Source organism: Vipera ursinii (genome assembly GCF_947247035.1).
Source record: "Vipera ursinii genome assembly, chromosome: 2".
Taxonomy (NCBI): Eukaryota; Metazoa; Chordata; class Lepidosauria; order Squamata; family Viperidae; genus Vipera; species Vipera ursinii.
In genome coordinates this window covers 207,797,881-207,813,116 of record NC_139513.1, presented here as the reverse complement: position 1 = coordinate 207,813,116, position 15,236 = coordinate 207,797,881, and the positions used below count along the sequence as shown (strand labels likewise).

The 15,236-nt window shown below is 41.0% G+C and overlaps 1 protein-coding gene across 2 annotated transcripts in view; it reads right to left on the bottom strand.

Moving 5' to 3' along the window:
* The window catches only part of ECPAS (Ecm29 proteasome adaptor and scaffold), a 95,722-nt gene that overhangs the window by 66,760 nt on the left and 13,726 nt on the right, over nucleotides 1-15,236 (bottom strand). For both annotated transcript variants that reach the window (XM_083353769.1, XM_083353770.1), the window contains exons 3-8: nucleotides 14,791-14,921; nucleotides 14,177-14,293; nucleotides 10,727-10,845; nucleotides 10,000-10,149; nucleotides 5,751-5,922; nucleotides 248-387 (exon numbers count right to left, since the gene is read on the bottom strand). In XM_083353769.1, coding sequence (XP_083209895.1) covers nucleotides 248-387; nucleotides 5,751-5,922; nucleotides 10,000-10,149; nucleotides 10,727-10,845; nucleotides 14,177-14,293; nucleotides 14,791-14,921 — 829 coding nt within the window. The remainder of the gene's footprint in view (nucleotides 1-247; nucleotides 388-5,750; nucleotides 5,923-9,999; nucleotides 10,150-10,726; nucleotides 10,846-14,176; nucleotides 14,294-14,790; nucleotides 14,922-15,236) is intronic.

Sequence of the window (15,236 nt, the reverse complement as noted above, 5' to 3'; positions counted from 1 at the left end):
TTATCAAACCTCAGGAAATACACTATTACCATTCATACTAATACATGGATGCCAATATTCTAGAATAAATGAAGTGCTGCTATCATTGTAGTCAAATGTAGAGATGTCTACATCTTATCAAATGCAAGTCCAAATGTATGCCATTGTGATAAAAAATAATTTTGCCTTAAACAAAACCTTATTTTTTAAATTCATAACAAACCATCACTTTTGTTTTTTAAAAAATCGTTCCATTATAAACCATTACCTTTGCTTGCTTTTGAGTTCAAGATCTGCTGCAGTGGCTACACTGTGCCGTGTATCACTAGAGGCAATAACCAAATGTATGACAGCTTCAAGTTCAGGCACCTGCTCGGCTTCAATGAACTTTACAATACCCAATTTACACTGCCCAAGAAAGAAAGAAAAAAAAAAGTTCAGTACAATCACAGGCATTGTCTGTAAAAAGTGTACTTTTATTGTAATTATATAGAGTGGTAGAACTGGATAGAGAAATAACAAAAGGCTTTGCCTTAAAGCAGAGACTGGGAAATTATGAGGCTCAATACATTACAAAAGGGCAATTCCCAACACCACCAGTCATTCTAAGCCAGGGGTCTTCAAACTTGGCCCTTTTATGACTTGTGGACTTCCATTACCAGAATTCCACAGCCAGCCACCAGATGAAGAAATAATTTTTAAAAAAATACTGGAATGCGCAGAGATGGACAGATTGACTATGAGATTGAAAGAAAAAGAAAAAACAGAATATTATATATATATATATATATATATATATATATATATATATATATATATATATATGCATCTTTGGTTATTCGGATATATATATATATATATATATATATATATATATATATATATATATATATATATATATGCATCTTTGGTTATTCGGGTATATATATATATATATATATATATATATATATATATATATATGTATATATATATATATATATGCATCTTTGGTTATTCGGGTATATATATATATATATATATATATATATATATATATATATATATATATATGCATCTTTGGTTATTCGGGTTTTTCCCCGCGTAGAACTAAAGGTGGGCGACGTTTCGACAGAATCCCATCCGTCATCATCAGGCTGGTGGCTTCTGCTTCCTTCTTCTCCCAGAAGAAGGAAGCAGAAGCCACCAGCCTGATGATGACGGATGGGATTCTGTCGAAACGTCGCCCCTACACCTTTAGTTCTACGCGGGGAAAAACCCGAATAACCAAAGATGCACATACGAACACCCGCGAAAACCTCAGAAAACATATATATATATATATATATATATATATATATATATATATATATATATATATATATATATATATATATATATATATATCAGATTGACTATGAGACTATGAGAAAAAGAAGAAACAGAATATTGTGTGTGTGTGTGTGTGTGTGTGTGTGTGTGTATAAAAGGGCCCCCTTCATGGATTACTGGCGAAGGGGCTTGCGTAATTCAATGAAGCTATGAGCTATGCCGTGCAGGGCCACCCAAGACGGAAAGGTCATAGCAGAGAGTTCTGACAAAACGTGATCCACTGGAGAAAGAAATGGCAACCCACTCCAGTATCTTTGCCATGAAAACCCTATGGACAGTACCAAAAGGCAAAACGATATGACGCTGGAAGATGAGCCCCTCAGGTCGGAAGGCGTCCAATATGCTACTGGGGAAGAGCAGAGGGCTAGTACTAGTAGCGCCAGAAAGAATGAAGCGACTGGGCCAAAGCTGAAAGGACGCTCAGCTGTAGATGTATCTGGTGGTGAAAGGAAAGTCTGATGCTGTAAAGATTTTTTCTCCATAGGAACTGGAATGTAAGATCCATGAATCAAGGAAAGCTGGACGTGGTCAAACAAGAGATGACATGACTGAACATCGACATCTTAGGAATCAGCGAACTAAAATGGACAAGAATGGGTGAATTTAATTCAGATGACCATCAGGTATACTACTGCGGGCAAGAATCCCTCAGAAGAAATGGAGTAGCCTTCATAGTCAATAAAAGAGTAGGAAAAGCAATACGGGGATACCATCCTCAAAATGACAGAATGATCTCAGTTCGAATCCAAGGCAAACCATTCAATATCACAGTAGTCTAAGTCTATGCTCCAACCACCAGTGCTGAAGAGGATGAAATTGACCGGTTCTACGAAGCCCTACAGCACCTTACAGAACTAACACCAAAAAATGATGTCCTTATCATCATGGGGGATTGGAATGCTAAAGTAGGAAGCCAAAAGATAACCGGAATAACAGGCAAGTATGGCCTTGGAGTACAAAATGAAGCAGGGCACAGGCTGATAGAATTTTGTCAAGAGAATACAATGGTCATAGCAAACACTCTTTTCCAACAACCCAAGAGACGGCTCTACACATGGACATCACCAGACGGTCAACACAGAAATCAAATTGACTATATGTTCTGCAGCCAAAGATGGAGAAGCTCTATATAGTCAGTAAAAACAAGACCAGGAGCTGATTGTGGCTCAGACGATGAGCTTCTCATTGCAAAATTTAGGCTTAAACTGAAGAAAGTAGGGAAAAGCACTAGGCCACTCAGGTATGAATTAAATCATATCCCTGTTGAATATACAGTAGAGGTGACAAATAGATTTAAGGAATTAGATCTGATAGACAGAGTGCCTGAAGAACTATGGACAGAGGTTCGCAACATTGAACAAGAGGTAGCAACTAAAAGCATCCCAAAGAAAAAGAAATGCAAGAAAGCAAAATGGCTGTCTTCGAGGAAGCTTTGCAAATAGCTGAGGAAAGGAGGGAAGCGAAAGGCAAGGGAGAAAAAGAAAGATACGCCCAATTGAATGCAGAATTCCAGAGAATAGCTAGAAGAGATAAGAATGCCTTCTTAAATGAACAGTGCAAAGAAATAGAAGAAAACAATAGAATAGGGAGGACCAGAGATCTCTTCAAGAAAATTGGAGAGATGAAGCGAACGTTTCATGCAAAAATGGGCATGATAAAGGACCAAAATGGCAGGGACCTAACAGAGGCAGAAGAGATTAAGAAGAGGTGGCAAAATTACACAGAAGAACTATACAAAAATGAGCTTAACATCCCTGATAACCACGATGAGGTGGTCACTGACCTCGAGCCAGATATACTAGAATGTGAAGTGGGCCTTAGAAAAACTGAGCAACAACAAAGCTAGTAAAGGTGACAGTATTCCAGCTGAGCTATTCAAAATCTTAAAAGACGATGCAATAAAAGTGCTACACTCAATTTGCCAGCAAATTTGGAAAACTCAACAGTTTGATTGGAAAAGATCAGTTTACATTCCAATTCCAAAGAATGGCAGTGCCAAAGAATGTTCAAACTATCGCACCATTGCACTCATTTCACATGCTAGTAAAGTTATGCTTAAAATCCTACAAGGTAGACTCCAGCAGTATGTGGATCGAGAACTACCAGAAGTACAGGCAGGATTTCGAAGAGGCAGAGGAACTAGAGATCAAATTGCCAACATACGCTGGATCATGGAGAAAGCTAGAGAGTTCCAGAAAAACATCTACTTCTGCTTCATTGACTATGCTAAAGCCTTTGATTGTGTGGATCACAACAAACTGTGGCAAGTTCTTAAAGAGATGGGCATACCAGACCATCTTATTTGTCTCTTGAGAAACCTATATGCGGGCCAAGAAGCAACAGTGAGAACTGGACACGGAACCACTGATTGGTTCAAAATTGGGAAAGGAGTCCGGCAAGGCTGTATACTGTCACCTTGCCTGTTTAACTTATATGCAGAGCACATCATGAGAAAGTCAAAGTTGGAATTAAGATTGCCGGGAGAAATATTAACAACCTAAGATATGCAGATGATACCACTCTAATGGCAGAAAGTGAAGAGGAACTAAAGAGCCTCTTGTTGCGGGTGAAGAAGGAGAGTGCAAAAGTTGGGTTGAAACTTAACATTAAGAAAACCAAGATCATGGCATCTGGCCCTCTCAATTCCTGGCAAATAGATGGGGAAGAAATGGAGGTAGTAACAGATTTTGTTTTCCTGGGCTCCAAGTTCACCGCAGATGGGGACTGCAGCTAAGAAATTAAAAGACGCTTGCTCCTGGGGAGGAAAGCCATGGCAAATCTAGACAGCACACTAAAAGCAGAGACATCACCCTGTCAACAAAAGTGCGTACAGTCAAGGCTATGGTCTTCCCAATTGCAATGTATGGCAGTGAAAGTTGGACCATAAGAAAGGCTGAGCACCAAAGAATTGAGGCCTTTGAACTATGGTGCTGGAGAAGACTCCTGCGAGTCCCTTGGACTGCAAGGCGATCAAACCGGTCAGTCCTAGAGGAGATCAACCCTGACTGCTCTTTAGAAGGCCAGATCCTGAAGCTAAAACTCAAATACTTTGGCCACCTAATGAGAAGGAAGGACTCACTGGAGAAGAGCCTAATGCTGGGAAAGGTTGAGGGCAGTAGAGGAAGGGGACGACAGAGAAGGAGGTGGCTGGATGGAGTCACTGAAGCAGTAGGCGTGAGCCTAAATGGACTCCAGAAGATGATAGAAGACAGGAAGGCCTGGAGGAACATTGTCCATAGGGTCGCGATGGGTCAGACACAACTTCGCAGCTAACAATTTTAGCCAGATCCTTCTTTTGCATTGGCACGAAAGAAGGAAGCTGCACTGGCACAACAGAAAGCGGTGGGAAACAAGGTCCTAGCTGGTACAGTAGTGGTACAACAACAATAATAAAAGGGCCAAGTTTGAAGACCCCTAATCTAAGCAATAGAGAGCCATAATGCAAATTCTGATCCAACCATTTGTGAAAGGCCAGGAATTTCAGTCATTTAAAGCTAACGGTAAAGGTTTCCCCTGTCCCTATGTTGACTCTAGGGTGCTCATCTCCGTTTCTTAGCTGAGGGAATCAGCGGTTTGAAGACCCTTTCTCTGGTCATGTGCTGTACACCAATATACGACTACATATGCACAGAATGCCGTTACCTTCCCACCAAAGTTTAAAGAGATACTCTCCAAAATACCTCTCATCCCCACAAAAATACTACAGCTAATGTTAAATTTGGTGGTGGTGCTGTTCAAATGATCAGATGAGCAAACGTTTTACTTTTTTTTTCCTTTCACAGCAAAATCTACATGTGCTTGTCCAATGAGAATCAACAGCTGCTATTTTCCAACTGTTGCTTTAATAATCAACAATACAAGCAGTGTAGATTTCAGATGCGCCATCTAGTCACACAGAAAAGTCAAAATTCCAGTTCTCCCGGATTTCTCAATAATTTTAGACACCTCCTTCTAGGCCATCTGTTGGAACTGGCTACTGAGAAGGTCTGCTGCAGTGATTTTGGCTCTTCCTGTCAGATTATAACCAGAATAATAGTTTCAGGAAATTACTAGTCAACTCACAGGTAGATGACTCATAAAGTTCCATAGGTTTCCATCTTGTCCCCATGCTGTTTCTCATGTACATAAAATTACATTGTTCAGTTTGGGGATGGAGTACCATTGGATGCTGATGCTAACTCAAGTTTTGCTGCTTTTTTTACTTTTTGTTTTGTATTCTGTATTTTGTTTACAGTTAACCGTCCAACCCAAGAAAGATGGGATATAACTTAATTATTACGCATGAAAACAGCTAGGGACAAATAAAAGTCCACAAGATAATATAAATTATGTTTGGCAGCTTATCATAATTAAGCTACTCCCACCCCCCCACCCACTGGGTATAATTTTTTGGCTTTTACCTGTTCCAGCTGCTCAGGTGTCCATGGACTGTCTCCAATCACCCGCTTAGCTGCATAAAAGCTCATTCCGGGAGGAGGCTGAGGGATCCCAGATCCTCCAGAACTGCTTGATGAAGAGGAGCCCTGTCCCCCTGGAACAGTTTGGCGACTCTGGGATTCATTTAATACATATCTAGAAGAAGAGGAGGGAAAGCTTATAAAATTCTCTATTAGAAGGGGTGAGTTCTGCATAGCTTAAATCATGTCAGTCTGAAAAATCCAGCCACAATCCCAGTTATTGAAACAAAAATTGGACTTGAAAAAGCAGAATATTAAAATAAAAGAATTGTTTTTCTATCACATTAAAAAAAATACTATTTTATCCATTGTGGAGGTATTCTGGAGGCCTTATCCAAAGGTGTCAGGAACCATATATAGCTCTGACACCTTACAGAGCAGGGGTCTTCAAACCTGGCCCTTTTATGACTTGTGGACTTCAACTCCCAGAATTCCTCAGCCAGCATGCCTGGCTGAGGAATTCTGGGAGTTGAAGTCCACAAGTGATAAAAGGGCCAAGTTTGAAGACCCCTGCCTTAGATTATACATTTCTAAAGTAAAAGAAAAAAAAATGTAGAGAGCCATTTTGGTCTAGTGGGTAAAGGACTAGGCTAGAAAGCCAGAGACTGTAAGTTCTAGTCCTGCCTTAGCCATGAAATCCAGCTAGGTGACCTTGGGCCAGGCACTCTCTCTCACGCCAACTCATCTCACAGAGTTGCTCTTGTGGAGAAAATAGGAGGAAAAAGGTGTGTTGGATATGTTTGCCACCCTGAGTTATTTGAAAAAAATAATAAAGGTGGGCCATAACGTAATATAACAAAACATAACCATTTTAAAAATTATATGAATAATCACATTACGGTAGTTAATCAGGAAACACGTGTACAATAGAATCCATTTCCAAAGACAGATAAAAAGCATCTAGACAGAATAGGTTTCAATTGAGACTGTTAATTTGATCAGTATTAATTTCTGTCAGTTAAATTTGTGGGCCTTCATGCAAAGCAAACTGATAAAAAAAATTCTGCTCACTCCTAAGACTTGAGGACGTTTACAAGACTGCTGGACCATTTGTACACTAATGAAGTACTTGCAAAGATTTTAATTTTTGTTTTAGTTTATGCACGTGACTGGTCAGGCATGAGATTTAACTGCATTTAAGCAATTGTGTATTTTACCACCTTTTAGGACACAGATTCCTCTTAAGCAGCAGTCCCATTTAACTTCTGGGGACTCCTGCTGTACCTTATTGCAGGCACAGTCCTCAAGAACTGGATGTTTAGCAACTGTTCCAAGTTACAACACATTTCCCCAAAACTATTTACAATCTGTTTTCTAAACTGTGATGGCCACACACATGCTTGTGATAACATGATCACATTTTAGGAGCATGGTAACCGGCTTGCATTTACAGCCGTTTGCAGCCACAGTCATGTGAAGGCGATTTCTGGTGGATTTTGCCAGTTAATAGAATAACAGAGTTGGAAGGGACCCAACTATCTGTTCAAGCAAGAAACCCTATCCCATTTCAGACAAATGGTTGTCCAATCTCTTTTTAAAATTCTCCAGGGTTGGAGCATCCATAACTTCTGGAGGCAAGTCGTTTCACTCATTAATTGTTCCAACTGCAGCACACAGCTGGCTCATATTTAAGTAACTGTCCACTAGGATTTCAAGATCCCTCTTGCAGTTACTACTATTGAGCCAGGTACCACTTTTTCTATTCCTGTGCATTTGTTTTTCTTGTCTAAATGTAGAACTTTACTTTTCTCATCACTGAATTTCATTTTGTTAGATTGGGCCCAATATTCAAGTTTGTATCTTGAGCCTATCTTCTGAAGTATTGACTATTCCTGTAAGCTTGGTGTCGTCTGCAAATTTGATGAGTTCCCCTTCTATCTCCTCGTCTAAATCACTGAAGATATCAAAGACAGAACCTTGGGATTCCCCACTCCTTCCATGTAGATTCAGTTCCATTAAGGGCTACATGTTGAATGCGGTTGGTCAGCCAGCTACGAATCGATCTGGTGGTGATACATTTTTCTATCGAGCAGTAGTTTGCAGTCTACTTTACCAAATGCCTTACTGAAGTCCTAGTAAATCATATCCACAGCATTTCGCTGATCCGCTTTTATCATTTTGTTAAGGAATGCAATAAGAGTTGTCTGGCATGATCTGTTTTGACAAACCCATATTGGCTTCTGGTTATGACTTTGTTTGCTTCTAAGTGTTAGCAAATTCATTGCTTGATTATCTTTTCCAGAATCTTCCCAGGTATTGATGTCAGACTGATACATCTGTAGTTTTGTGGATCCATTTTTCCCCTCCTTTTTTGAAGATGGGAATTATATCACCCCTTTTCCAGTCTCCTGACAGTTCCCTGGTGTTCCAGGATCTTTGAAAAATACGGTTCAGTGGTTCTGAGATCATGTCTGCCAATTCCTTCAGAACTTTGGGGTGTAATCTGGTCCTCGTGATTTGAACTCATCTAGAGTAGACAGGCGTTCTGTTATCATTTTCCTGCTTTTTTGACTTGCATTTATTATCTGCATTTAAACAGTTTTTTTTAATATGCTGTGCTGGTTTTTTTCCTTTTGTGTGAAAACATGCAAAAAAATGAGTTAAGCAGTTCTGCTTTCTCCCTGCTGCTTGTCACTTTCTTGCCATTTTCTCCCATTAATGGACCAATCATTTCCTTGCCTTTTTTCTTGTTTTCTTACATGTTGAAAGAGGCTTTTTTTTCTTATTTTTGACTCTTGTTGAAAGCTTTAGTTTATTTGGGGCCTTAGCTTTCCTGACTTCATCTTTGCAGGTTCGGGCTATTTGCTGGCATCCTGCCTCGGTTGTGTGGTTTTTGACATTTATTTCTGATTTCTGGCAAAAAAAACCACCCATTGAGTATAATGGACTTGTTTAAGAATTGTGTCATTCGCTTAATGACCATGGCTTTGGTTAACTGCCACTTAACGACTTATGATCAGAGGCTGATTCCGAGGAGGAAGAGTTAGAGCTGGGAACATCTGATATAGGGAAGGCATGCCAGGGCTGAGGACAATGCTGTCCCAGGCCCCACAGGCATTGGGGGAGGTGGTTGACCAGACGGAGACCTGCATGCCTGCACAAACACAGGGGAGGATCAGCTAATGACTAGCAGTGGTGCTGATAGGCAACCAATCTCCTCTTAACGAGGAACAGCTGCCTGCTCCACTGATCCAAGGGAAAGGAGAATGGAACCTAGGTAAGCACAGAGAAGAGCTGCAAGGCTACTTGGGAGGAGGTCACCCCCACTCCTCACAAGAAACACCTGGAGAGGAGTAATTTAAGGAGAAGCCATGGGGAGTTAGTCTTTGCCAGAAACAATTGTTTGCTTTGGTTTACACTATTACTGGTGCCTGTTGCTGTTTGCCTTGCCTCGCTTGGAAGATTGCTCTTCACATTTTGTTTTGGACCTCGCCCTTCTCTGGTGGCTAGGTGTGGCGTGTGCTTCACTGGGGCTTCTTTTCTGGGACCTGTTTCTTGTCCAGACTGCCCTGGACTTGTACCTGGGCTCTGCCTGGTAGATTGGACTTGGAACCCTGGACCTTGCCCTGTGAGCATGCTCCTACTCTGTGGACTTTCTTGATACTACAGGGGCTGTTGTTTGGGGGATTGAGGGTGGCTGCCTTCAAGGTAGCGTGAGGGTGGAGCCTTACCAGTTATTGCAGGGTCATTGGCTGGAACTTTCTTTAAGAGAAATGAAGAACTCTTTAGAGGCCTTCCCTTGCATTGACCACCTGGCTCATAACAATTTCTGGGTTTAATTATTAAGTCAAGGACTATCTATAAATGGCTTGTCCATCATGTCAATCACAGTAATTTTGCGTTACACAAGCTTTCCCTCAATGAAGGATGAGAAAGTAAGCCAAAACCAAACAAACCACATTAGAATTTAATGTGATATGTGAATCCTGCTTAAAAGCTAACAAATATCTGGGTAAGAAACTCAATGCTTCTAGCAATTTCCCTGTGATTATAGTACCTTTAGTACCTGCGCTCACTCACCTGCCTATGGCATTTTAAATGATCTGAGGCAAAAATATGATTTTCATTAAAAACAATAAAAACAAAATACCACCTAGAGAATGGCAGAATATCACTTTAAAAATGAGTGTCTTCCCTCTCTCTTACTAATCCTAGTAGTACCTGTCACCTGATAAACTTCATCATTACTTACCCATAAGGCATAAGGAGAACATCCAACATAAAATCCAACAACAGTTGTACAGTCTTTGGTTTTTCAGCAAGATTAAATGGAGAAGCTGCTTTCAGAGGTTCAACGGGATATTTCATGTTAAAAAGTGTTGGTATTAGAAGATGCATTAGGCTGCAAAACAATTGTATATATTGCAATTATGTGTAAGAATCTGTCTAAAATTCATAAACGTTTTCATTTATTGCTATTTGCATTTTTAAAAGATTTAATTGGGAATTGCAGACAAGAAAGACAATCTAACTTCATGGTTTTCATGAAACCACTCTCTTTTCTTTGCACTGAGATAAGTTAGACTGGATCTTTAAATGTAAAAGTAGGTTGGATCCAAGAATTAAGATCCAAAAATTAAGATTTATCTGTATTTCAAAATGTTGGATGGCAAAAAAGCAAGATATTTAAAATATAACTGTTGCCTAAGAAAGATGGCTGAAACAAATCCCCGATTCATTGGGATTTAAGGAATGGAGGTTCAGCTCAATCAGACGGGCAAGTTTTTATCATTATATAGCCTATCTCAATAAGAAGTAAGTCTAGTCTCCTTGTGGAATTTGCCTTGCCATGCTGACAGAAGGAAACTATGTCATAATTTCTCCGAAATTATGTATTTGCAGTCTTTAAAGACTGACTTTATTAAAAGGAACGACTTTAAAAAAAAGGCAATGGAAGCTTTATGATCAGAATATTATACCTGTCTTGTTGGGGTTGAGGCTTTCCTTCCATTGCAGTAAGGAGAGTGGGTGCCAGTTCACATTGCTTCTCCACAGGCAAACGAGGGTAACCCATCTTAACATATATTATGGTAAAATTCTGTAAAATGCAAGATATGTCTGAAAAGGACCACTAGAAAAAAACAGCTCTACAGTACAATATCCACAAATTTTAAGAAATTTATGACTAAACAATCATTGATAAACACCACTGAAATGCTTACATTGTTCGAGTAGTCCAGCTCACCCAAAAATTCCACAACCTCAATTACTCTGATAACTTTGAGAAATACCACTGACACGGCAGGAGTTTTATTAAAAAGCATAAACGGCGGCTCACCAAAACTTATTCCTTTGAATTAAATGTGTTACTGAGAAAATGTGCCACCAGACTCCGTCTGATTTTTTTTTTACAGTTGACATGGGGAATGCATATACAATAAAAAAATCTTCCTCATACTAGGAGCCTCTTACACCTGCATTCTAGTGATTGCATTATCCTCAAGTTTCTGACTCCAACCAATTATGGCCTTACTGATGTGGACCATTAAATCAAGACACTTCACCTTAGCAATTATCTGAGAAAGGTCTAGTGCCACCTAAAAGCAGCTGTTATTAATTAACTGGTCAAAATAATAATCGCCCGGCCGCCCTGTTTAGGGTGACTCGCTCCCTCCTTAATCAGGAGGTGAAGGAGGAGCCCTTGCAGGGGCGAGCCGAGGAGTTTAGCTATCATCTGACGGACAAAATCGCTCAGATTCGAGCCGGTTTGGATTCTGACTGGGCAGAGACTGACAGGGAGGAATCGAGCGGTCTAGAGAATGTTACCTGGAGTGAATTCGATCCTGTGACCCCAGATGAGGTGGACAGGATCATGAGGAGACTGAGTTCCGCCACGTGTTTATTGGACCCGTGCCCCTCCTGGCTGGTATATGCAGCCCGGGAGGAGACACGAGGCTGGTTCCAGGCAGTAATAACTGCTTCTTTGAGGGAGGGTACCTTCCCTACCACCTTGAAGGAGGCGGTGGTGAGGCCCCTCCTCAAGAAGCCTGCCCTGGACCCGACTATTTTGAACAACTATCGTCCGGTCTCCAACCTTCGCTTTCTTGCGAAGGTGGTTGAGAGTGTGGTGGCACTTTAGCTCCCTCTGTTCCTGGAGGAAACTGATTATCTGGACCCATACCAATCGGGCTTCAGAACCGGGTACAGCACGGAGAAGGCATTGGTTGCGCTGGTGAATGATCTCTGCCGGGCTCGGGACAGGGGTTGTTCCTCTGTCCTAGTCCTATTAGACCTCTCAGCGGCTTTTGATACAATCAACCATGGTATTCCTACTGCGGCGTCTCAGGGGGCTGGGAGTGGGGGGCACTGTTTTACAGTGGTTCTCCTCCTACCTCCTGGGCCGCTCGCAGTCGGTGTTGACGGGAGGGCAGAGGTCCGCCCCGAGGCCTCTCGTTTGTGGAGTTCCTCAGGGGTCGGTCTTCTTGTTCAACATCTATATGAAGCCGCTGGGTGAGCTCATTCGTGGTTTCGGGGTGGGGTATCATCAGTATGCTGATGATACCCAGCTTTTTCTTTCCACCCCGAACCAACCCAGTGATGCCCTCGACGTGATGTCCCGTTATGGGAGGTGAGGTGTTACCCCCTGTTGATAGGGCCCGCAACTTGGGCGTCCTCCTGGATTCACAGCTCAGTTTGGAAGATCATATAGGAGCCGTGGCCAGGGGGGCTTTTGCCCAGGTTCACCTGGTGCACCAGTTACGGCCCTATCTGGACCGAGATGCCCTACGCACAGTCACCCATGCGCTCGTGACCTCCCGGCTAGACTACTGCAATGCTCTCTACATGGGGCTGCCCCTGAGGACCACTCAGAGGCTTCAGCTGGTGCAGAATGCAGCCGCACGAGTTGTGATGGGAGTCTCCCGATACTCCCATGTAACACCTCTTCTCCACGAGCTGCATTGGCTTCCAGTTGCCCTCCGGGTGAGATGCAAGGTGCTGGTGATGACCTATAAAGCCCTAAATGGCATGGGCCCGGATTATCTAAGGGAGCACCTGCTGCCAGCGTCAATTTCCCATTGTCCTGTGCGCTCCCACAGGGAGGGCCTCCTCAGGGTACCACCGGTCAAGGATTGCCGACGGGCGATCCCCGGGGGAGGGCGTTCTCTGTGGGCGCGCCTGCCCTATGGAATCAACTGCCAACGGAACTCCGTACTGCCCCGACCTTTGTTCATTTCGCCGGGACCTAAAAACCTGGCTCTTTGAGCTATCTGGTCTGGACTGAGGGGTTTAATGTTTTTAAATTGTGATTTTAATTTTTGCAGCTAGACTTAATTTAATTTAATTTAATTTTATATTGTATTGTTTTTAAATTTTGCCTTGTAAACCGCCCTGAGTCCTTTGGGAGTAGGGCGGTATATAAACCGAATAAATAAATAATAATAATAATAATAATAAAATGTGTATTTCAGTTCATGTATAAGCATCTGTAACTATATACTGCACTAGTGTGTTAAAACTTTACCTAGATATTTTTTAAAAAGGAAAAGGAATAAGGACTTGAAATGGATCAGATGATAAATCTAAAAACATGTACTAAAGGATTATCCTCACCTAAACGTCCACTAAAATTTACACTATCTGCATACATCCCTATCTAAATATTTATATATCTCCTGTGCAATTTGAGACATTGTGGTAAAGACTTTGGGGAAGTTCAACCTGCTTTTATATAATTATTCATGGCTTAGAACAGGGGTGTCAAACTGCCGGCCCACGGGCCGGATGCGTCACGCTAAAACCGCACCCACCCCATTGCTGGCAATGGGAAAAAAGTCGTGATATGTAGCGATACGTCAGGTGACGTCGTGAGTTTGACACCCGTGGCTTAGAGTGATGTGTGAACCAAATGGGTAATAGTGCAGTTCACATACATTACACCAAAATTATACAAATTATAATTTAGCATGCACGAACCAAGTTAGTGTGGTGGCAATCTATAATGCTAACACTACTGTTTAACTCTACCAATTCTCAGTAAAGCCAAAATGTCTTTGTTGTCATATGTTATGTGTAAACTTAAACTGCAAGGACGTTGACATCAACTTGTTAACCTGAACATTTCCTAATTGCTAATCATATCCATTTCAATGGACTCTTTAAATATGACAATTGGGAGTAGTTTTGTATAAATATTCATTAAAACACAGTTGGAGTGTTCAAGGGTTACATTTAGGAAAGCACTTCCCAGCAGCTACAAGCCAGCAAACCATCCTTCTCTTTATCTGCTGTTTATACAGTAGGTTTACTCAAAAGCAGGACAAAGAATACCTAGGCGGGAGATAACCAGCTCTTATACTTAAGCACAATGTGCAATGATAATCATAATCTTAGAATTCATGAGTAAAATTCTCAAAGAAAAAAGGACTTACTGTAACAAAGGAGACTGCAGAAGGATCTTGATATTGGACTAATAAAGTCTCCACTGGAAGTTGGATTTTTGGACGACTTTTGATTCGTTTGTTCAGGTGAACTAGCAATTCCATAACCTAAAAAAAAATCACTCATTCATTTTATTGATCTAGGTTTCATTTCCCAATTGTGGAATATAATAAATAAAAATATATGTATTATCAAATGCCCTATATGTCCTTTTGACCTTTCACAGAGAAAAAGGACCAAGTGACTATTATTTGGACTGAACGTGAAAAATTACTATGAGGTAACAATATTTTCAATGACTTCAGGGAATGTATTATGATGATATTCAGCTTCCAGCTTGAGTGAAACATAACATCCAAACAAGGCTGATCTGGTTAGTACTTGTGTAGAAGACCACCACACAAACACTAGATTAGAATGAACAGCTGAAAATACACCCTGGATGGGAGCCAATAGCAGCCACCTTTGTACTGAAAATTACATGTTTTCATCAAGTGACCATGAGTTAAATTTGTCTCAAAGGACACTCTATCTAATATAAAACCAACATGGATTTTTAAGCACTTTGTGTTTGACCGACTTCAGCATACAATAATATTCATACCTTTTTACGTACTCCTTCCTGTGTGCTGGAAAGCTTTAAAAGAACAGGGGGAAGGAATTTGGATATAATATTCTGCAACTGCTCATCTGTTTCTGCATGGCCAAGACGCAAGAATACACGTTCAAGTTGATCTAAAACGAAGAAAAAACTGATCTATAACTAACAGCAAACAGTTCAAACAGCAACATCATACCAGCAAATTCACCATTAAATAGTGGCTTAGTTCTTAATTGGTTTTACTAATGACCTCATTGCAAGTTTCCTAGAATATGATTCTTCTGATGGCATCATATTCATCATCTATCTTATATGCACAAATATTTTTAACACTCGTGTAGAGAAAAATTTCAAACAGAGTAACATAATAACAGAGTTGGAAGGGATCTTGGAGGTCTTCCTAGTCCAACCCTCTGCTCAAGCAGGAAACCCTATACCATTCCAGACAA